This window comes from Mirounga leonina, unplaced genomic scaffold (assembly GCF_011800145.1).
Source record: "Mirounga leonina isolate KUSES-001 unplaced genomic scaffold, KU_Mleo_1.0 Mir_153, whole genome shotgun sequence".
NCBI classification, from domain to species: domain Eukaryota; kingdom Metazoa; phylum Chordata; class Mammalia; order Carnivora; family Phocidae; genus Mirounga; species Mirounga leonina.
Window position 1 is genome coordinate 36,195,573 of NW_023270387.1, and position 23,705 is coordinate 36,219,277.

General features: G+C 35.5%; 1 protein-coding gene across 6 annotated transcripts; it reads left to right on the forward strand.

The window, feature by feature from the left end:
• Positions 1-453: 453 nt before the first annotated feature.
• Positions 454-21,638, forward strand: FAM76B (family with sequence similarity 76 member B). Of its 6 annotated transcripts, none has more exons than XR_004680010.1 (11): positions 454-831; positions 1,652-1,716; positions 2,577-2,631; positions 3,715-3,870; positions 6,264-6,463; positions 9,967-10,014; positions 10,207-10,287; positions 10,952-11,087; positions 13,828-13,929; positions 15,443-15,542; positions 18,968-21,638. XR_004680010.1 is itself a non-coding variant. In XM_035009348.1 (11 exons), exons 1-10 carry the CDS (start codon positions 745-747, stop codon positions 14,668-14,670), a joined length of 972 nt encoding a protein of 323 aa, XP_034865239.1. In that variant the 5' UTR covers positions 454-744; the 3' UTR covers positions 14,671-14,709; positions 18,968-19,048. The 6 variants fall into 6 exon arrangements, 5 of the variants coding, with proteins under 5 accessions (XP_034865239.1, XP_034865238.1, XP_034865237.1 ...); XM_035009348.1 differs by lacking the exon at positions 15,443-15,542 and adding an exon at positions 14,629-14,709 and having other exon boundaries at positions 18,968-19,048; XM_035009347.1 differs by lacking the exon at positions 18,968-21,638 and having other exon boundaries at positions 14,629-15,912.
• Positions 21,639-23,705: the final 2,067 nt, after the last annotated feature.

Here is a 23,705-nt window from a genome sequence, read left to right on the forward strand (position 1 = left end):
CAAACACTCCATCGGTTCCCTTGGACTAAACGCCGGAGAGAGCGTGAGCTCGAGTCGGAGACGCCTCTCTAGGTGAAGTACTTAGCTTTTGACCAATAACAAATAGAATGTGGAGGGGCTTTGGTGACTTGGTCCAATAGAAGTCAAGGGAAAAAAGAGCGGAGGCAGAGAGTAAACCTTCACGAACACTTGCCCAATTGCATTGGGGCCTTCTCACTCAAACCTGGGACTGGCTGCTACATACAGGCTCTACGGGGGCCTTTGGGCGGGGCGAGTTTGAAGCGGATTTCGCGCGCTGAAAGCGTCGGGCCGTCATTGGCCAGCAACTTCCTCCCTTTGTGGGAGCTCCCAGCGTAGCCGGGGTTAGGGGTTGGGAGGAGCGACCGAGTGACGCAGTAGCCTTCCCAGCCAATCAGAGATGGGGAAGGGAGGCCGAGAAGGAAGCGGATCCACTGCCGCGCAGCTAAACCGCATCGAACTATCCTCATCGTCTTCCTCCGCCGCTATAGGGGCCTAAGCGGGAGCGGCCTGGACGGCGTCACTGAGAGGGCTGGGGGCGGAAGTGGAGGCGGAGGGAGACGGTACAGACCGCAGGGCCGCGGACCTTCGCGGCGAGGCTCTGGTGGGCGCGAGGCAGGGGAGGGGGGAGGAGGAGGAGCCCGCGGCCCGGGCGGCGGCGGCGGCGGCGCCCGAGTTCCCCGTAGGGCCCCGCCTCGGAGCGGGCGGCGGTGGAGGAGGAGCAGGATGGCGGCCTCGGCCCTGTACGCCTGCACCAAGTGTACCCAGCGCTATCCCTTCGAGGAGCTCTCCCAGGGCCAGCAGCTCTGCAAGGTCCGTGGGTGCTGGGCGGCGGGCGGGCGGGTTTCCTCGGCCAGAGCCCGAGGGAGCTGGGTGTCCTCTGCACTGCAGCCCGGCTCTCTTCGCCGGCGCCTTGGGGGCTCTGAGCTCTTTCTTGCCTCCTCACTCGGGACCCCTTTATCCGAGGACGTGGGCATCAGGTGGGAGGGGCCCCTGAGGAAGACAAAATTCTGTTCTCTTCCAGGCGCCCAGGAGGGGGCCGGGCCCCACCGACATTCAGGGGTCTCAGGGGTGGGGCTGAGTGAGGCGGCAGCCACCTGTCTATGCCGCAGAGACCCTGGGGTGGAGATGTTTTCATCTCGGTTTTCTGCCTGGACTGTTCTCTCCTTCCACCGGGAGGCAGGGGACGGTTTTTGCACTTTCTTGCTAGGAACCTGAAGCCGCAAAGCTGATGGCATCTTTCTTCCCTGTCCAGGAAAGCGAAGCGACTGGTTTGGGGACAGAATGCTCTATGATTTGGAGCTCCTCCCATCCCATTAAAGCCGGGATGCTGTCTGTGAGCAACGGTGCAAAATATTAAGTAGTTTCACATTTAACCAACCCTTGAAATCGGCCCTGACAGCTTTCTTATTTGTAGCATACCCCCCACATCAAATAAAGACAAAGACACCTATTCCTTCCCTAAGAAAATATGCTGTAATTGGCCACTTATATGATAAATTACTCAATTGTTTACGTTGAGGACAGGTATTATTGATGTTTTAGGAATTTGACTAGGTTGTGTAATAATTTTCTACCAGCAAAGTGGAATTTGGGACTTTGAGATAGATACTAATATATTGTCTTATTACAGGAATGTCGGATTGCGCATCCTATTGTAAAATGTACTTACTGCAGATCAGAATTTCAACAAGAGAGGTTTGTATACTAAATAGTTTTTGATTGTTAAAGACACAGTTGTCTGTAAGGAAAACCGGGGGAGGGGGCGTTGTAATCCTGTATTTGTGTTAAAGTATTCTTAAATATGGTTTAGTGTCTTAAATTTTAAGTTGTAAACCTTTTATATGTGGTGGGAGAGACCATGTTGACAAATAATTAATGGCTGTTTTACAGCTAGACTTCAGTTTACACATGAGGAAATGGAGAATAAATTATTGCATGGAAAATACACAGCCTCGCTGACTAAAAATGCAAATATAAGGTTACTATTAAGCTGTAAAAAATGACAAAACATTAGTGCTGACATAATGTTACCAACTATCTTCCAAGTGAAATCTAGTAACTTGTTACCAGTGGAAGAACAGCACATACTTTTTAACAGGCTGATTCTTGTTAAAAGATCAGAGCATGTTTAAGTGAGTAGTAGCCTAAGGAGAAGAACAAATAATTTCTTCATAAGTAGATAACTGGCATCATAATAGTGGAGAAGGTCCAGAGGAAGGTTAGGTAAGCACTGAGATGTAAGGCTGTGAATAAACAGTGGCAAATGTGAAGATTTTGGAACTAAATAGGAAACATTAGGATTTTTGTTTTGTTTTGTTTACCAAAAGATACACAATAAAAATGTATAAAAACATTTATCATTTATCTAAAGTTAATGAAAGAAGAGAAAATGTGTATAAGACACATCCCTAAAAAGATCCTTGGTCTATATTAGAGGAAATTTTAAGAACCACTAAATAGTCAAATATAAACTGTATTTGCTTTAGTTCGACAGTGTGCTAATTACCTCAGAAAGCTATGTAAATTTGATCATCTATATTCAATTTCCTTTTCAGCAAAACTAATACAATTTGTAAGAAGTGTGCTCAAAATGTGAAGCAATTTGGCACAGTAAGTATGTCTTACATTTTTATTTCATGTTATTGTTACTAGTCAGTGTTTTTCACAAAATGGACTTTTAAAAAAATCTGTATTGTTATGTCCTTAAATATTCAACATGTTAAGATATTCCGGGGAAGGAATTTTCTGTAGACAGACAGAGGATGACAGCATTTAAAAACAGTCATATTATGTGCATGTTTTGTGTATATTGAATTTCAGTGTGAAATGTATGATTTTATTCTTTAAAGGCTCAAATATAACAAACTAACTCCTGGTTATGGAGAACCCACTTATCTATAAAGTTTGCATAATCACACTCCCCTCCACCCCCCATAAAGTTTGCATAATCACACTCTCTCCCACCCCCCAGGACCTCTAACAGTTTTTATATAGTAGTACAGTTCAGGCATTTATTCACAAAAGTCATGACATTATGCTAGTATAAATTTTTTCTCACATGTATATGACAGTCATTATTGGTATAGTACAGTCATGATTAGTTAAAGTGCTGGCCTTAAGGTTCTGTAAAATCCTGAATTGTCTTTTGAGTATCAAAGAAAATCAAGCTATGTTTGTTATAGTTTAGGTTGAATATGCTTGTGCCAATTCTTAAGTTGAAAGCTCATGTGTAATGTATATTCTTTTCATCACCTATACCTGTATATGATAAAAAGTTAAATTTTTTTTAATGAAACAGTAATAAAAGTAATTAGGATGTTAAATTATTTCATGCTCCTAAATACTGGATACATGAAACTTTTCTATCAGTGTGTACCTTTATTTTCATTCTTTGAGACCTTTTTCACATGTAGCTTTTATATAACATACTATCCAATCATAAATACATTTCTCATGATCTTATTTATTTAATAGAGTTAACAAAAAGTTGCGTGACTCTAGAAATAAATGTTAGTAAATGAATAAGAACATGATGAATGTCATTAAATATGACAGGGTAACATACTTGACAGAAAATTTTTTTTTTCTGTTTCCTTAATTAGTCCCAGAAATATGTCTGTATACAGGTGTATATTTTATGCAGCAAATTTTTATTTTTAAATGTCTCAGTTAAAATGTATATCTGCTTTTCAGCCTAAGCCTTGTCAGTACTGTAACATAATTGCAGCATTTATTGGTACAAAGTGTCAGCGTTGTACAAATTCAGAAAAAAAATATGGACCACCTCAGACCTGTGAACAGTGCAAACAACAATGTGCTTTTGATCGAAAGGAGGAAGGAAGAAGAAAGGTATTTATATTATGATATCTTCTGGAAATTGAAACACACAGATTGGGAGTTATTTTAATGAATACACTACTGCTACATCATGTATCCTTTGGATCCCTGAAAATGGTTAGATGGAAGTGCAGGAACAGTGCATTTTCTCTGTTTGCATCACACATTTATGTTGATCAGCTGAGATTACTGTATTTTAAAAAAATATTCTGTGATAGCTGTTCTGTACTATTTGGTTATCTAACATTTTGTTCGGGAGAATTACTAACTGCTTTTAAATCCTTTCAGCTACTTACCCTTTTGCTGGTTACTTGAAGTTGCTGGTGTGAAAAAATACCTGATGGCACATTAACATGTATAATTCAAAGTTAATCTTGTGCCTTTTGACTTGGGGCTCATGTTTTCAACCATTGTTTGTTTTTCTCTACGTACAGTGACTTAAAAAGTGTGTGTGTGCCTGTGGCATTCCTCTGCTGATCAGCATTCACTTCACATAGGCCTCCTGTTGTCTGTCAGTTTCAGTTGAGTTGGAGGATGACTCTCTCTTTGAGAAGCTCCCCCAGGTTCTTCCACAGCAGTATATGTCCCCTAGTTGTAAGACCTGTCCCTCCAGCACTTCTTGTGTGAACAAGTAGAAGAAAGAAATTTAATTTCATTTTTATAGGGTTTTGTCTTAATTTTGGAAAGAAGTCTCCTTTCCTCACCCTTGACACATGTACAGTTGATCCTCGTTATTCGTGGTAGATAGGTTCTGTAAAGTTGCTGCGAACACTGAATTAGTGAATATTGAACTATTGCTTCTAAGAGGGCAGTATAGGATTAGATTCTTGCCTCTGTTCACAACATGGTAATCTTTCGATCAATACTTAATCTTGTTTTGTGGATGTTTCTCTTCAGAGACATCTTTTTTTTTCTTTTTTTTCAAATTTTTTATTGTTACGTTAATCACCATACCATACCACCATTAGTTTTAGATGTAGTGTTCCATGATTCATTGTTTGTGCATAACACCCAGTGCTCCTTGCAGAACATGCCCTCTTTAATACCCATCACCAGGCTAACCCATCCTCCCACCCCCCTCCCCTCTAGAACCCTCAGTTTGTTTCTTAGAGTCCATAGTCTCTCATGGTTTGTCTCCCCCTCCGATTTCCCCGCCTTCATTCTTCCCCTCCTGCTATCTTCTTTTTTTTTTTTTTCTTAACATATATTGCATTATTTGTTTCAGAGGTACAAATCTGAGATTCAACAGTCTTGCACAATTCACAGCGCTTACCAGAGCACATACCCCTCCTAGTGTCTATCACCCAGTCACCCCATCCCTCCCACCCCACCCCCTACTCCAGCAACCCTCAGTTTGTTTCCTGAGATTAAGAATTCCTCATATCAGTGAGGTCATATGATACATGTCTTTCTCTGCTTGACTTATTTCACTCAGCATAATATCCTCCAGTTCCATCCACGTCGTTGCAAATGGCAAGATCTCATTCCTTTTGATCAGAGACATCTTAATATAAATTGTTGTTTGATCACATTGAAGTCATGGCTGACAGCACTATATGCCTGATGGAACTTATCCGAGATACGTATTTTTTACATAAGGCATATCACAGCCTTCTTGCGCTAAAGAACACTATACATCACTTCAGCACTACACTTGGGGACCATTATAAGCAGTGGAATCATCAATAGAAAGCACAGATGCAGAAAACATGCCACTAAATAGACCGTGAAAAGGACACTTGTTTGTGGTGTAAGAGTGGAAAGAAGACGACCGCGGAGTGTCACCTTGTTAAACTTCTGCAGGGATTGTTTGCTCTCCGGCTACAGAAATTTTTTGCTACTGTGTGCGTGTTCGTGAATGATCATGAAAGCACTGCAAGTTGATTTGGGGGTTATAGATAAATTTTAGCAAGTAGGTGGTGAATTTGCAAATGGGCAACCTGCCAATAATGAGAATCAAATGTATATGTCATTCAAGGTCTCCTTGTTTCTATAAACTAACAGTTTTCACTGTAGTGGGAATTACTTTGTGATTTTAGTAATTGCACAGTGACTTAAGAATTCAGGCTGGTGCTTAGTAAGATTCTTTGAAGTATGTCAATTTAGGCTTATTTCCCAGTAATAAGAAAACAAACTTTTCTCTCCAAATTAAAAAATGCCTCAAAACTAATGGCAGTCCATAGATCATCCTCACCAATTTCATGACATACCAAATGAGCATTTTCCCAGGTTTCATAATAGTCTAATTTTATTACCATTTTGCAACGATCTGTGTATGTGTGCATGTGTGTGAGAGAGAGCGCACATGTGTGTGTGCGCCTACGCTAGAAGTTGAATAGTTTATTTTTCACTTAAACTCAGTTTATAGGTACATTTAATTTAATACAAATATTTTCTTTAAAAAGGTTGATGGAAAGTTGTTATGCTGGCTCTGTACTTTATCATACAAGAGAGTTTTACAGAAGACAAAAGAACAAAGGAAGAGCCTGGGATCTTCACATTCAAACTCATCTTCTTCATCTCTTACCGAGAAAGACCAGCATCATTCAAAACATCACCACCACCATCATCACCATCACCATCGTCACAGCAGTAGTCACCACAAGTAAGTACTTTGAAAGCAGGGTTTCTAAAATCCTCTTGGCAATTTAATGCCAAGTATTGCTGTTTAACTTTTTGCAAATACTATTTTTGTGCAAGTCTAGTTTCTGTTGTACATGGTAAGCTTCTTGAGTGTTTAGGGCCTTTTCCCTACTTTATTCAGTATATAGAACACCTTGTTTTATCACATTTTTGCTTTATTATGCTTCATAGATACTGCATTTTTTTACAAATTGAGGGGTTGGGGTAACCCCGCGTTGAGCAAGTCTGTAGGCACCATTTCCAACAGCATTTACTCATGTTTCTGTGTCACATTTTGGATTCTCACAGTATTTCAGACTTTTTCCTTATTAAATCTGTTATGGTGATCTGTGATCAGTGATTCATGACTTGCTGAAAGGTCAGATGACATTAGCATTTTTAAGCAATTTTTTAATTACTTTTTTAAGGTATGTAATGCTCTTGCACACTTAATAGACCATAGTATGGTATACACATAAGTTAGGTGCACTGGGAAACAAAAAATGTATTTGACTTGCTTTATTGCAGTATTTATTGCATGGTCTAGAACCCAACCCACAGTATCTTTGAGGTAAGCCTGTATAAAATTATATACCTGGAGTGTGTTAAGCTGTTTACCATAAAAATAAAGAATAGTACATTTAGGGAATTACATAAAATTTTGATCATATGAAGTAAAAATACAGGTACACCAGCATTAATACTTCATAGGTTTATGTTATCAGAGTCCTCAATATTCTTTTTTTGTTTAAATAATTGTTAGGATTTTACGTGTAAAAATTGTATTTACAGTTATAAATACAAATTATAGTCCTATGCAGTTATATTTATCAGTGACTAGGATATGTACATTCAGTGTTTTTGTAGAACAGATTGTGAGATTATCATTTGTGATCATGATAGAAGCATTCTAAATCTTGAAGTTTCCAAAAGTGTGAAAATAATCTTTTTTTTTTTAAGATTTTATTTATTTATTTGAGACAGAGAGAATGAGAGAGACAGAGAGCACATGAGAGGGGGGAGGGTCAGAGGGAGAAGCAGGCTCCCTGCAGAGCAGGGAGCCCGATGCGGGACTCGATCCCAGGACTCCAGGATCATGACCTGAGCTGAAGGCAGTCGCTTAACCAACTGAGCCACCCAGGCGCCCCTGAAAATAATCTTTTAAATTAGCAGTACTTTGCTGCTTTTTTAAAAACACATAGGCAGGAATTCTATTCAAATATAAACAACTACTTGATTTTTAAAGTGCCTTGGGAGGAGAAAGTTATATAGTGGTAATATGTGTGTAGCATAAAGTTTTTTGAATTGTGGTTTTAGTCTTCATGGAAAAATCAAGAATATTAAAGCACAAATTAAACACAAAATGGACAAAACAGGGACATGATAACCAGTTTTCAGAAGAACTTGTTTTTCTCCTGAATTTCTCTATGAGTCTTTAAAGTTCTAGGTAGATAAAACATAATTTCATTTATAGAAAATTGATGCCTACAACATTTAAGAACACATTTTTAGAATATAATGTAGTACTAATTAACAAAATTTGATTCTAAATTGTAGGCAAGCACATATTACGAAGTTTTATCAAGGTACTGATGTTTACTTAGCAATTTTTTCACTTGCCTTACCCTGGTGTTGTACTTTCTGCATGTCACAGTGGTGGAGTGCATTGTGACTTCTAATCTGTCTCTTTTGAAGAAATCTTGTGGTGCCTCTGTCAGAATATCCCAAGGAACAAAGGAACATAAATCTTTCTTGATTTTGCCTTTTTAAGAAAAACTGTGACAAAGTAACTATAACAGACCTACTCCTGAAACTCAACTGAAGTGTCCCTTTCCCCTGTTCTTTATAGATAAATTTTTCTTAGTGTGTGATAGGACACAGGGTATGTTTATAAAGATCAAATTCTATGACAGTAACTTAATCTGTAGAAAGAAAAACAGGTGTCAAAAGTAAAAGGAATAAGGATGGTATTGACCTTTAATTTTTTTTCCTTTTTGTTGCTTAAGAAATAGAAATACTGTTTTGTATTTGATGGATATAGACCGTTTAATGAGTAGGCAACCAGTTTGTGAGGTTCTATTGTAAGTTTAGTAGGTTAGAACAGTTATGAGGATGTACATATTGTGATATGTAGTGATGGGTGGAGATAGAGGAGAGCAAAAGCAGGTCAATCGGGATCCGGGAATGGCCACCTCAGAAAGCAAGGATGTGAATTCCAGGTGTTTTTGTTAAGCCATTACTAATGTGATTGTTCTTACTTTGAGATCTGGATAGTGCTGTTAATTCATGTGTGATTATATGGTTTGCTAATTCTTATGATGAAATTTGTAAAAAGAAAGGGCAACTGAATTCCTCAGTAGTGTTGCCATTTATGGCCACAAATAAATAATAACTCCGGTTTATGGAATTACAGCATTTTTCCCCAACTTAGTATTTTATTTACAGCTGATTTTTAAGAACATGGTCTGATTTTTTTTTCTTGCTTGAAAAACTTATACAGCTGCAATAGTAAATTTTATACTCAAATATATGTACATGTTTTTATTTATTGTATATACACTAGTAATGTATGAAGTGTTTTTATATAAACTCATTTAAGTCTGATATCCCTATAAGGTATAAATTATACCCATTTCACAGATGAGGGAACTAAGGCTCAGGAATTTTAAGTAACTGGCAAAAGGTCACACAGCCTAGGTTTTTTTAACATCTTACATTGTAAAAATATGTGGCGTCTGGTATGCTCTATACATGTTGAGTCAATAAACTAGGGGTTAATGCAGGATTGGCTGATATGCAACTGCAAGAAAACTTGATTCATAGTGAATTATAAAGTCATTATTAGTGTTATGGCATAATAGAAAAGAATTAGTAATACAGCATTTAATTATAAATAAAAGTAAAATCAGTTCTTAATATGAAATTTCCCAGTATTTTCGGTATGTCTGTTCCACAGTACTAACTGAAGAAACATCTAGGGACTTTGGAGAGGGTTCTTAGGAAAACTAGGAATGAAACAAATTAAGATATTTCCTGGTTGAACTTGACACACTATTCTGAGCAACTTGAGTTGCTCTAAAGGAGGAATCTCCAGATAGGATTATTAGGAAGGCCTTAACTTTAAAGATAGAACATTTTTTGTCTGAAATAGTAAGGGCACCCTAAGTATGATGATTGTCATACTTTCATGCTTATATACCCCAACTTTTAGTATGATATTAAATTGACTTTTGGAAAATGATTAAAAAAAGAATTTAATCCCTGTCACTGTACCTTTGTTAGAGAACTTAGTAGCAATTGGCTACCAGTTATTAGAATCGAACTTAACAGAATGTGATTAGCTTTAGTTCAAAAACTTAATTGAATATGCATTCTCTGAACAAAAGATTCTAAACATACGTAATTTGAGTCCATTAGGAAGAATGTTGTTAAGCATAGATGTATTAAATAAATGTTGTTGTTAGATGTCATTTATATATTTTTCAGAATCAGCAATCTGAGTCCAGAACAAGAGCAGGGACTGTGGAAACAGAGGTAAATATGTTAACATATTTTCTGAAGCATTTTGAGGGATATTTTTTTTTTAACGTGACATCCCTTTAACTTTGTTACTTATGCTTTTAAAAAATCAATGATATTCGGTAATATTTTAGGGGAAGAAGAATAACATCACTTGGTGCCTCTGCCCTTTTTACTCTAATTATTCTTATTAATGTTTGGTTTCAGCCATAAATCCTCTGCAGCAATTCAGAATGAAACTCCAAAGAAAAAGCCCAAATTGGAATCTAAGCCATCTAATGGAGATAGGTAAAAATGAATTCCTTTAGCGCTACGAAAATTCAAGTTAGTTGAACAGTTACAGTTGATTGCCAGTTATTACTAGGTAAAAGAATAGAAACATGTATCTTCTTCATTGACTTTTTTGAGTCACCTAGAAAAGTAACCATAATTAGTTAAAATTTTTAACTTAATTTTGGCAATAAGCAAGTGGCACTGAACTGTTGTTCTATTTGGGGAATACATTGGGTTTTGAAAAAAGGAGAACAAATCTGAATAGAACATTCTCTTGATCTTAATTATTCTTCAGTGAAACACAGATCTAAAAATCTAATTGTGATGTTTTAAATTGACCTGCTTGGAAAATGTATTTAAATTTAAAGTATTATGAGCGTGAGTTTGTTTTTAGTTCATTAGCCAAAAGTTTGCTGATGTTACTGTACAAATTGGCTGCCTATTGCTTTACACTAGAAGTATTGACCCCCTAAAAGCTAATACTGAATTATATTTCTGCAGGTGTATGTAATGTGTGCCATTAGTAAGGTAATTTGCCAGTTGCATCCATTTCTGTCAGGTACATATTTTTTTGCATTAGCCTTAAGGATGTTTGTGGAATTGTCTAATTTATGCAATTTGAACACCTGCTAATTTTCCTTCTACTTCATTTAACTGTGTTTTACTTTTTTCTTTTTAGTAGCTCTATAAATCAGTCAGCAGATAGTGGGGGAACAGACAATTTTGTCCTTATAAGTCAACTGAAAGAAGAAGTGATGTCACTTAAACGTCTCTTACAGCAGAGAGACCAGACCATTTTAGAAAAAGATAAAAAGGTAAGAACATGGTTCACTGAAGCCTGGTAAGATTTACATCTTGAGTTCTGCTTGAAAATGCAAATTTTATTAGACTTTAATAATTTGGTAATGTTGTGCATGATTCTTACAAGACACATTACAAAAACCAAATTGGAACATAAGCCGTCTAAAGAAGTTAGGTGAAAATGGTGAATTCAAGCACCACTATGGATATTCAGAGATAGAGATAATTCATACACATATTTATAATCAAGTCTTACTCATAATTTTATGAATTATGGCTGAAATAGGTCTTTCAGAATTTTAGTTCTAAGAATTAACTGAGAGAGAATTATAATAAGTTTTGAACATTAGCTTCCAGTAACCTGTAGCTTAAAAGTAAGCCTAATGTCTTAATTTGGAAATGACATGTAAATGGAATATTATGTAAATTCTTGTGATCTGAGAAAGTAGTTGAGTGTAGTCCTTGACATACCAATCGTGTATTTCAATCCAGATCAAATAACTGGTGAAAAGTAGTGCTATGGAAATGTCCTGTGTGGTGATTAGCAGTAGGTGTCTAAGATCATTTTGTAGGAACTAAGTGTACTTCTGAGGACTTTGTCAGTTAGATTAGGAGTATCAAATATATTGTCAATTTAGTGAAAAGTTCCAACACTTTCTATGTGAACTTGAGCAGAATGGTTTCACATCTTTGGTCCTCAGTTTTTTAAAAATGAGAGTATTAATACCATCTCAGGAGATGGTTGTTAGGATTAAATGGAAATATAAAGTACTTACTACAGCTCCTGCCATGTATAAATGCTCATAGCTGCTATTACTCGTGTTGGGTCATCTTTGAGCGTAGAACCAACTTTTGTACTTGTTTATAGTTGTAGACTATTCTGTAAGTTTGACTTACTTCAAATGCCTTATGCAATAGGAGAACATTAAAAACATTCCTTTTAAAATTATGAATAAGACTTAATTATAAATATGTGTATGAATTATTTGTATTTCTGAGTATCTGTAGTGGTGCTTGAATCTGAGCTTGGCATTTAACAACTTTTGTGTTAAATTTTCCTGTGCCTTGATGGTTAGTGGATTTAAATTTAATATATTTGTATCTTAGTTTAAGCAAATTCAGTATATGAAATTTAGGATTGACATAAGAATAGGTTAGTTAGGAGTGTCTTTTTATGGTTCTTTTTGATTAACAGAATTTTTTGAATTAATGAACTTTTATGGAAATTTGTTTTATGCACAAAATTTTAAAGACATTTCTGTGCACAAAGATTTATCTATATTAACCTAGGTAATCTAGGTAAAAGTTGAATAAAATAGTAAATTTGCTATAAAGTAACAATTCCAAAAACAAGTAGTAATGCATTGTGGAATTTTGACTTTTCTATTAGATTTTTTTTTTTCATAGCATGACTCTTCTGTGTTAGTGCAGTTTGTGAAAGTTTTCTGCTTTTGTTAGTGTTCCTTTAAAAAAAAAATAATGGGAATGGAAATAGGCAGTGTTGTAAGGAAAATAATAATTCTGAGCCTAAAATATTTTGCTACGTATTTGCTCTTTTTTCTTATAATGTAAATCTAAGGCAACCAAGATATTTTCTTAAATTTATTTCACTTTATTCAATGACTTCTAGAGCCAGCCATGTATCCTCTAGTGATCATGAGGATACAAAAATGAATAAATAAATTGGACATGATCCTTATCTTCCAGAAATTCATAATCTGAAGGCAACACACAGTGGAGTGACAAGAATAATTATCTTAGCTGATCTAATGTGAATTGACATTTCAGAACAGGAATTCCTTTGTAATTTAGTAAACAGAGAATTCAGTTATTCTTTGAATTTGGCAAAAGCAAGGGCTTTTATTCAGACAGTAAGAATATAATACACCATGACTTCCTTTCTCTCTTTGCTGTTATATATCTATACAAAAAAAAAAGAACGTGCAAACCTTTAAAGTTTATATATAATGGAAACCATTTAAAAATAACCAGAAGCTTTCTTCTTCATGGTTCTGATAATGAAATTATATAATACCAACTTATTTTTTAGTTCAAGGTCATAAGGATTATGTATTTTTATGTATGTCATTGATATTTAAGAAGAAAATGTAGCTTCCTCAAACCACTGATTTTTTTTTCTTACATTTGTCTAAGTTAGCAAAAATTTTAAATTAACTTTCTTATTCCATGTTGTATTTCTGTGCTTTGTTCTCCATTTTACCTCAAGCCTTAGGTGGTATTAGATACATAATTCCGGATGTAAATTTTAAAGTAAAAGGCAGTATAGCTCATGGTTGATAAAACCACTCCTTTTTGTACTTGTCTTTTGTCATTGAAAGATTATTTTAACCTGACACCATTTTTAACATTTACTTTGTTTATATATAATGTGAAGTATGTTGTAATTGAAGCATTTTTCCCCAATATGAGCCATTAAACTTTCCTGTTGGCATTCCAGTTGCCAAACTCTGTGTCCAGTGAAGCCATCTTTAAATTGAAACAGAAAAAGGCATCTTCTCAAAAGTTTTACTGACAGTTCAGTGTTATCTTAACTTTAAAATATACTATAATAAAATAGAATTTCATTTCACAAAACAAATTCTAAATAAGTTATAAAACTTAGGAAACTGCTGACATCTTCCACTTCTATAACGTGTTGTGAATTTATAATGAATGTTTAAAATGATGTGTGCATATATATATTTTTATACATGAGCATATATAAATTTATATGCTTGTTTATCTGTTTCTCAGTTAACTGAACTAAAGGCAGACTTTCAGTACCAAGAGTCAAATTTGAGAACAAAGATGAACAGTATGGAAAAAGCTCACAAAGAAACTGTGGAACAACTTCAGGTAAATGACATTATTTATATGAACTGTTAGGCAAGGAGGGCTGACCTTGCTTAATTGTTAATAATACTGTCTTAGACTGGTATTGGTATCCCTAAATTTTATGTGTATTTGGTGCATTTTCAGCTTCAATTTTGACTTTTTAAAGATTTTTATTTATTCATTTGAGAGAGAGAGTGAGCAAGAGCAGGAGCAGAGGGGAGGGTGAGAAGCAGACGCTCTGCTTAGTGGGGAGCCTGTCACAGGATCCCAGGACCCTGAGATCATGACCTGAGCTGGAGGCAGACACTTAACCGACCGAGCCACCCAGGCGCCCCTGATTTTGACTTTTTACCAGTTCTTAATCCTGCTCCCATTAAAAGTTACTGCTTGAAATCACTTGATAAGGGGATTCAGTATATTAATTCTGAAAACTTTTGCTTAGACTCGTTACGGGGTTTTTAGAGGAGGATACCAGTGGAGTATGTTCAATTGATCATTGCGTGAAAAACAAAAAATTAAAGATCGGATTCATGAAACTAAGGTGAAAATAAGGTCTTTAGTACATTGTGCAATCATTCTTCGTGTTTCTGCCCAGATAATGGGAAGGGAGGTGGGTGTACAAAACCAATTCTTAGGGGCCTCAAGTGGAGGAAATTTATGCTACGTGCAGTGATGAAAGGCAAAGGAGTGCACTTTAACCTTTGTACTGTGATTTTTAAGGTGCCAAATAGGATTCTGTGTGCTGCAGCAGGGAGCCTCTAGTGATCAAGGCCAAGGCCAGCCTCCCAAGATTACTGCAAGGTATATTCAGGAGGATTTCAATATACAGAACAACTGAATGGTGAAGCCAAGAGTCACCATAGTGACAGAGAGGGTAGTATCTGATGTCCGGCATGCGGAGATGGAGAGCATCCAGCAGGGATAGACATTACTCCCTTATTTAAGCCTTTTCTCACCTCAGTTTCATAAATTTAGAAATCAGACCACATTAAATTAATTACATGTTCTGTCGATTTATACATTCTGACATCTGAGGAATTAATCTTTGGGTAACAGGGTTTTTAAACTTTAGTAGTTTTAAGTCTTAAAAGCAAAGAGGATGCATGTCAGCACATAGAGTTTAGACTTCATGGGAGGGTGCAGCTTGGAAAGGAAGAGAGTAATGCTGCCCTGAGGTTTTTTTTGTTTTTGTTTTTTTCATTGTAAAACCAGGGTATATGTGCTAGTCCTGCCTTTTGGTTTGTATTCCTCATACTTCTTTGAAGGTAGCTTAAATTGCATGAAATTGTAAAATGAATTTAGGAACCTGAATTTCAGTTACAGCCCTAGTCTTAACATTAGTCTTACAAAGAGTTTTAAAGGGAAACTTTGTGTAGAACCTGGCACATGGTAGGCACTCAAATAATTTGTTGAATGAATGATTTATGGAAATGTCCATCTGCCTTCTGTTGAGAAATTGCCCATATAATTGGGTTTTTGGACATTATCCACCAGTATACATTTGGTTTATGATTTTCTTATTTTTCTCATTCAGTTATTACTGCTGAATGATTACCTGGCAACAGAATCTTCTGCATGATGATCTCTGATTTAAAGTGGTGTAACCAAAACTCTGGAGTAAATCCAGAATTGAGGTAACAGAAAAACTGTGAGCAATACTTAAATTTATGATAAAATTTAGTACAACTCACTGTCCAAAAGAGCAGTTTGTTGTTTTATTTTGTTGTTGTAAACAGAGGGGACCTTCTCTTTGACATCTTAGCCTGATTGGTATCTTAAGCCTAGTAACTCTTCTTGGTCAGTAGCTGAACTGTAATAGAATAGCAACTAATGTTTAGATAGAAGTATGACATTTCTAACATGATTTTACATAGGCTGTCTTACTTGCTTTTTATAATAACTGAGTTCCCACTTTACAGATGAAATGGTGGTCACATAATTAATTAGAACTGACATAGAAACCTACATCTTGTGACTCAGATTAAACTGTACTTTCTCTTTGTTCCCACCACCTCAGGTCACTCAGGTTTCTGTTCCTTGTTATCTGACCACTTCCTATATCTTTTGTGTTAATTGCTAGAAACATTCTGTTACAGTTGTGTACTCTCTTTTAACTGTAGTCCCTACAGCAGCCATGTACTAGTAGGGTTTTCCATTTAGTTGAGTAAACAGAATTAACTATTTTTCTTACCTTTTTGTTGTAACAATCCTGTAGCAGAAAATTTACTATGTTCTAATAGTTCTCAAAACATTTTAAACTATTAAACCTGGGAAATAAGCAGGGAGCATCACAAGAAAAAATTGTGCAAAATACCAAAGTAAACAAACAACCTAAGTTGTCCTAGCAGAATACCAAATAAAAAATCTACTTTTTGTTTAGGAGTGAAGTTAATGAAGGGGGAAAGGGGATTAAGGTTTGAGTGCCTCTGTGTATCAGCCTCTGTGTTAGGCTAAGTGTTTTATATATTTGATTAGTTCTTTCAACTCCTCTTGAGGTGGTGGTGAGGTTTCTGTCTTACGTATGAGAAAATAGACTCCAGGTTACACAGCAGGATCTGTGTTACTCCAGATAGTCTTTCCTTTAGGCCACTATTTCTAAACATTTTTAGCTTAACTTGTTAAGAATTTTAAATTTTTTGATTTTTTTTGCAGGGTACATAATAAAGAAGTAACATTAGGATAAAAATTTTAAATGCATACATATTTAAGTATTGCATTGTAAAATACATTTTTAATGTACCTAAATTAGAATAAGACACATTTGGACTTATCTGCATTTAACAACTGATAAATTGTTAATTTTTCTTAAGGGTTTTTTCTTACATAATTTATCAGTAAATAGATTTATTAGTGTTGCAATTAGGAGACCGAATATATAAATGCAAATTGAAAATTAGCTGCTAAAAAATTAAAAGGGAAAACTGCTTTCAACACCTAATGTTTGAATTCTTGTGTTTCGTATTTAGAATGTGAAAATTACAAACTCTTTGATTTTTGTGTTTGCTTCTTATTGATGACTAAGAAAAGATAATTTGAATATTGTCAGTACATAAAAGGTTTTGGATAAATATAACTTAGAGATCTGATGGCAAGCTCTTTGAGGCACATTTGCAAACATACCATTTTTTTATGCCCTTCATTAATCTGTATTTTAAAAATTCTGTTAAGATTTCTGTTTTTGGCAAAGAGAATCTATTGTATTTACAAATTAAATAATGTGGCTAACAATAAAAAGAAAACAATTTAAAACTATTACACTGACTAGGACTGGTCAGCTGAGAAATAAACCAGTTGATCATTAAGTGTACTCACTTGACTTACTGCTAACTACCCGGAATTCTCCTTATTTGTCTTCTGAGTTTCTCAAGCTGTTTAATTTTAAAGGGAAAACAAAATCCTATGAAATTCTTCGTGATTTTTCTAGATTTAAAATTGAAATTGGATTTGAAATTAAAACTTTTTTTTTTTAGAGGGCTGAGGGCAGAGGAATGGAGGGAGAGGGAAAGAACCTTAAGCAGGCTCCATGCCCAGTGCAGAGTCCATCATGGGGCTCGATCTCACGACCCTGAGATCATGACCTGAGCTGAAATTAAGAGTCAGACACTTAACCAGCTGAGCCATCCAAGCGCCCCTGAAATTGAAACTTTTAATTACCACCTTATTTAACAACTATTGAATAGAGAGAAATTCTGTCAGGCATTCGAACATAAAAATGGTTAGGTTTGCAAATATGAAATCGTTCTAAGAATATTTGCATTTAGGAGGTAATGGGTATTAATTGGGGAGAGTTTGGTTTAAGAAAGGTGGAGTGGAAATACAAAGCTTTGGAAAAGGTTATGTTTCACGAAACTGGTTTAAGATGGTGTACAGAGAAGGCAGGGTGTTATCTTGCCATACAAAGGCCAAAATTAGAGTAGAAGATGAAGCCCTGAGGTTAAAAAAAAAAGTATTATCTAGATAATAAAAAATCTTGAGACTTGTGAAGGAAAATAAATGGTTTTCCTACGTAAACCAGAGGAAAAATTTTGTTGCTTTTAGGGCAGCACTCAGATTCTAGTCTGTTGTCAACACTCTCCTCATTTTGGCTCAAAAACTCCAAAAGTGTTTGATCATTAATGTATTTGTATATATGGAGGGTTCTTATTACCTGTGTTTCCACAGTTAAGAGATCACATAGGGAGACAAAGGCAGTCAAAATATGAGAGTATTCACTTGAAGGTCCCTCTTTACACATTCCTCTTCACTAAACACTGGTGATTGTTATAGTGCTTTGGCTCAAGGACAGTGTCTTTGGCGGGTAGAACATTTGAATGAAGGGCACATTCAGTTCAGAGCAATGGCAAAGTGAAATTTGGAGTCTTTGAAAAATAATTTCATCCTTTCACAGATCTGAAAACGATGATGTATAGATGTTCAAATTACATCAAAGCCAGTACCTAATTACTGTTATGGCAATTAAAGAAACAAAAATGAGATCAGAGAGGGCATTTCTGATGGATACTTCAAAAAAAATTAGTTGAATAGCATTAAGTTGAGAGAGGGTCCCTTTGGCAAAGTGATAAAGTGTGAATATTTTTGCAAAACGGACCTCTTTTGCTTATTCTATAAATAGGTAAACATCAAATGGAACACTTTGTACAGTTTGTTGGGCAGTATTCCTCCCAAATCATTACTTGAGTCATTAATTATAAAATTTATTTTCATAGTTTTCATTTTATGTTTTTAAGTTAAAGAGCCAGACCTTTTTTCCTTATTTAAAATTTGACCCTCTCAAATGGATTGCCTAAGTTGCCTTTTTTCTAACTGATTGTATCTTTGAACAATAGTTAAATTATATCAACATTTACAAAAGGGGCTGATAAACCAATCTAGAATATTCCTTCTCCAATATCCAGCATTAAAGAGATGAACCTTAATATACCAACTCTTTGATCTGGTCTTAGTGTTTCAATGAAATCTTGTTGTACAAGTGAAAAGAACAGCATTAAATAAGTAGTATTCTTCAACATGACTTAATATTTCAAGCATTTTTCACCTTAAATGTTTTTGTCTCCCACAGGCCAAAAACAGAGAACTACTCAAACAGGTCGCAGCATTGTCAAAGGGTAAAAAGTTTGACAAAAGTGGAAGCATACTAACGTCCCCTTGAGAAAGTAGTTATTCATGTAGTGTTTCTGCTGAAAATGTAAATTTGAGAAAAATTCTGTGAAGCCCTTAAATTCTGTGTAGTGGAGAAATATTTTTGCACACCAGATGAATTGGCGTGTTTCCTATTCACTTTTGTAACTGATATACAGCATTTTTTAAGTTGTAAAACGTTCAAATAAAACTTCAACTGGCTTGAAGTTACTTTTTAATGATTTGCTATCCAGGAACTTTTTTGCCAGCAATAGTATTAAACACTTGTAAAGGAGTGCATGAGTCGTGCTCTTTATAAAATGCAACATGCAATAATAGAGTAGGTGACGGTGTTCAGAAGTCAGAGCAGCAGGGCTTTCGGTTTGTTTTGTTTTTTGTTTTACACTATGTTGATTTCAGATAAACAGTTTTCACTTTAGAAATACAAAAACTTTTAAACAAAGAAAATGGTAAACACTGGTTTTTTTGGTAATTGTGTTTTTACTTTGCATCAACATGAATTTAGGAGAAAATCATGGTGCTTTTATTAAATGAACTTCAGAGTATATGTAAATATGTTTTTAAAAGTTACATCATTAACATTAGTTAGTAAACTAGTATTTTCATTATTGGTATAAGAATTAATGTTTATTGTACAGTATCCAAGGTAAAATGTGTTCTGTTTTGTACAAACTACTGTAGATTTTTACTTACAAGTGCCTTTTTGCCACCTAATGTTTTTATTTATAGGAATGCTGATCTTTTGTACATACAGTTTGTTTTAAAATCATGTTTAATAAATGTTTGTATATAAATGCATATGTACAGAAGCCTATTTCAAAAGGAAATCAGAGTTGTTAGTAAAATGTTTGAGATCGCATTAAGAACTGATGATGCATATAGACTCTAGATGATTTTGTGGTTTGTTTCTGTGTGATATGAGAAGCTGTTGGTCACTGAATTCATTGAATTATGTAAAAATACACCCCCCAAAGATTTAATTTTAAATCATTTCTGATAGAGTAATTTTATTTTTTATGTCATATGGCTTCATGTTCATATTTCTTGAGTTACATGTTCTGCTTTATTTTTCTTTTATAAAAGCTTTTGAAAATTTATAATTTCCTGCAGTGGTCCATATATCTGCCTTTTATCTAAGTTAATATTTATGTACACCATATTTGATTTGTAAGTTTAAAGCAAATCTGGAAAAATTTAAATAACTTAAATCAATCCATGAGTATCTTTGAATAAATTGGAATCTACTATAAGATACAGGCACTATTTATAAGAAAATTATATCAGAGTCTTTAAAATTGTCTATAAAGGTTAAGGTAGGTTGGGATAGGTTATGTAAAGTTATTGACTAATTATTTTCTGATCCAGTGGTTTTTCAGCCTTTAATGGAATTAATCTCCTTAATAAATGCCAGTTCAGACTATTAGTTCAATTGTAAAGCATCAGGCATTGCTAGATATACTGGAGAGAGTGGAAGAGAGTTCCTTCTCTTAGGAATTTATGGGCAAGGATAAATTTGTTTTAAGTAAACTGTTATTAAATGTATTAGTTTTTAAGTTTTTAAACAATGTTTATGAATGTCAGGTCAAAGATCATCTTTCCTCAGAACACAGGATGATTACAATAATTGTTTTTAACATAACCGATGTTTCAGGAGATGATTCCTGCAGCTTTTCATTATATGTTGATATCAAATAATTCTTTGTCCAATTTGAGAACATTATCTAGGGTAATTTTGAAGTAATATAGCAAAAGATTGAATCAGTCAGACTTGACTTGGAAAAATTAAACCAGTTTATTTTTATGAGCTCTTCATGCAATAATCTTCCTAAATTTAGTACTCTCAACAATGAGAGATAATGCCTTCTTAACACAGATTTTAATGTTTGTGGGATTTGCTAAATTCGTAAGATAGTCATTATCTTTCTTTAAAATTTATAATGTTTTATATTCTGGTTTCATAGCCATTTATCAATCCACAGTGCTCATTATGGTTTTAAAATAAACTGTGTAATAGTTCTTATAACATGTTGGAGCTGCTACTAAAAACCAAGGTGCCCCTTCCCCCTTTTTTAGGAAACAGATTAAAAATTGAAAATCAGTCTCAGTAATTAAGCTTTGTAAATTCCAAGGCTAAAACTTTTTAGGGGCTTCACAGTATTTAGTCCTAATTAAATGCCCTCTCTTTATTCCATGACCTTATTTTATAACTTAATTTTTTTGCAATTGTATAAACTAGTACTTGAGTCCCAGTCCTGGATCTGTAGTGTATTGACAAAATGAGCTGATATTCTTTAAATGTGGACCTGTAAGGAGATACTATGGTGTGCCGTATTGTGCTTTTTAGCCCGTTTTCAGCTATTAATTAGCATTTACCAGTGAGGGTCATTTTGGCCCAAGTTATTTATGTATTAATAGCCTGTGAATATTGCAGTTCTCTTTAGATTGTATTGGTCTAAATATGCATTCTCTGGTGAACCTGATAAGCTGTTCACATGTATAGACTATTGAAATACTGTACTTGTACACATCTGACTGTTGACATTTTGTACTTTTTTCTAAATCCAATATTTCACAATAAAAACTTGTCAAAAGTTTTGTATTAGTTTCCTGTTGCTTCTGCAACAAATTACCACAAGCTTAGTGGCTTAAAACAGCAAAGATTAATTCCCTGACAGTTCTGGAGGCCAGAAGTCCAAAATCAGTATTACTAGACTAATGTCAAGTGTCAGCAGAGCTGGTTCCTTCTGGATGCACTAGGGGAGAATATGTTTTCATGCCTTTTTCAGCTTGTGGAGCTGCATTCCTTGCATTTGTTAGCTCTGCCCCTTCCTCCATCTTCAGAGCTAAAAAATGTAGCATCTTCAAATCTCTAGCTCTGTTACCATGTGGTCTTCTCTCTTTGGTCATGGTATTTCCTTCTGCTCCCATCACTGGGCCAACCTGGATCATCAGGAGTCTTCATATCTCAAATTCTTAGTCACATCTGCAAACTCCCTATTGTCACATAAGGTAACCTCTTCACAGAGATTAGAACGTGGACTTGTTGGGGGACCATTACTGAGCCTACCATAAGCTTCATCTACATTTTCCCAGTATGAGGCTTTAAAATTAACAGATTGAAGAGAACTGGCTGAGGCAAACACATTCAGTTTTGTGACATGTTCATTAAGACTGCTTTCATGAAACAGGTTATTGAGCTATTGAGATATTTCAAAGCAACAGTAAAGCAAATCAAGCTAGATGTAGTTACGTTTTTGCGAACTTTGGAACATGACTAAAACCATGTTGTTTGATAAAATAAGTTAAAGACCTGATTCATAGGCCTTTATAGTCTAGTTGGGGAGACCATATACGTGAAAAGATATCTGGAGCTTTGGTATTAGGAAGTGCAATAAGAAGCTAATAGCTTTTAGCAAGGGAATTCTAAGAATTGTGGGAAAGGTTAGTCTAAGTCATTGCTTTCTCAAACTTGAGCATGCATCAGTCACAGGGCAGGATGGGGGACCTCGTGAGGCACATGTGGCTGGGCCTCTGCCCTAATTTCTTGAGTCCATGAATCTGGGATGGTCCCAAGAATTTGCATTTCTAAGTTCCCAGGTAATGCTAATGCGTCTGGCCCAGAGGGCACACACCGAGAACAAGTGGAATATAAAAAAAGGCACGAAATATTGAAGGGCTAATGAGTAGAGGATATTTTGAGGAGAACTGGGGAGTGAACTTAGAAAAATTATTTGGAGCTACATTTTAAAGGCAGTTTGGGTAGTCTCCTGGAGTTTTGAAAAGGAAATGACGTAAGACCAGATAATTGAACATGTCAAGAAGATCGTTACGTATCATTTTCTCCAACTGCTTTATTTTGTAGCCAAGGAAATGGAGTGGGAAGTGGCAAATGACTTGAGTATTGACTTTTATTAATGCCCTGCCATTTTCCAAAAGGAAATTGAGGTAGCTTGGTTGAAGTGACTTGTACCTAGACAATTTGCCACACAAAATCAGTATTAAGGAGGTGTGTGTATAGTTGTCCTCTCAGACATAGCCAAGAAGTTGAGGACGATGAGAATCATCAGTTGGATGTCAGTTGGATAGGACAAGCGTATGGGCAGAGAAAAACTTCACTTCTGAACAATGTCTTGGCATAGAAGGTGCAGAATTTGTTTTTTAATTGACAGAGGGATAGTGGATGACAAGCCCACTGGTCTGATGCTCATGTTTGTTACTGCTATGACTGAATTTGGAATTGTTGTGCTAGTCACCACTTTTCAAGAAAAATGTGGTCTGAGAAGTTATATGATTAGAGGGTTGAAAACTGTATTTTGACTAAAATGATTGAATTGTTTCTAAAATAAGGAAAAAAACCAACAACTGTATAGAAACTGGGCTGAGGAATGAGTAGACCGTTCACAGGGAAAATGCAGATGATTTTTACATGAAAAAATGACCTTACTCGTAATAAAAAAGAAAATTAAAAAATTAAGTATATGGAGTTAACCATTTCTCACCTATAGGTTTTCAGTATTCCAAATCTGACAACATAAAGACACCGTTGTGAGGAAACAGACACTCTCTGACATTCCTGGTGGCCATTGCAAAATAGTCCTATTTTAATCCTGAGTTTTAATAACTGGCAGCATTACATATACATTTATGCTTTGATCTAG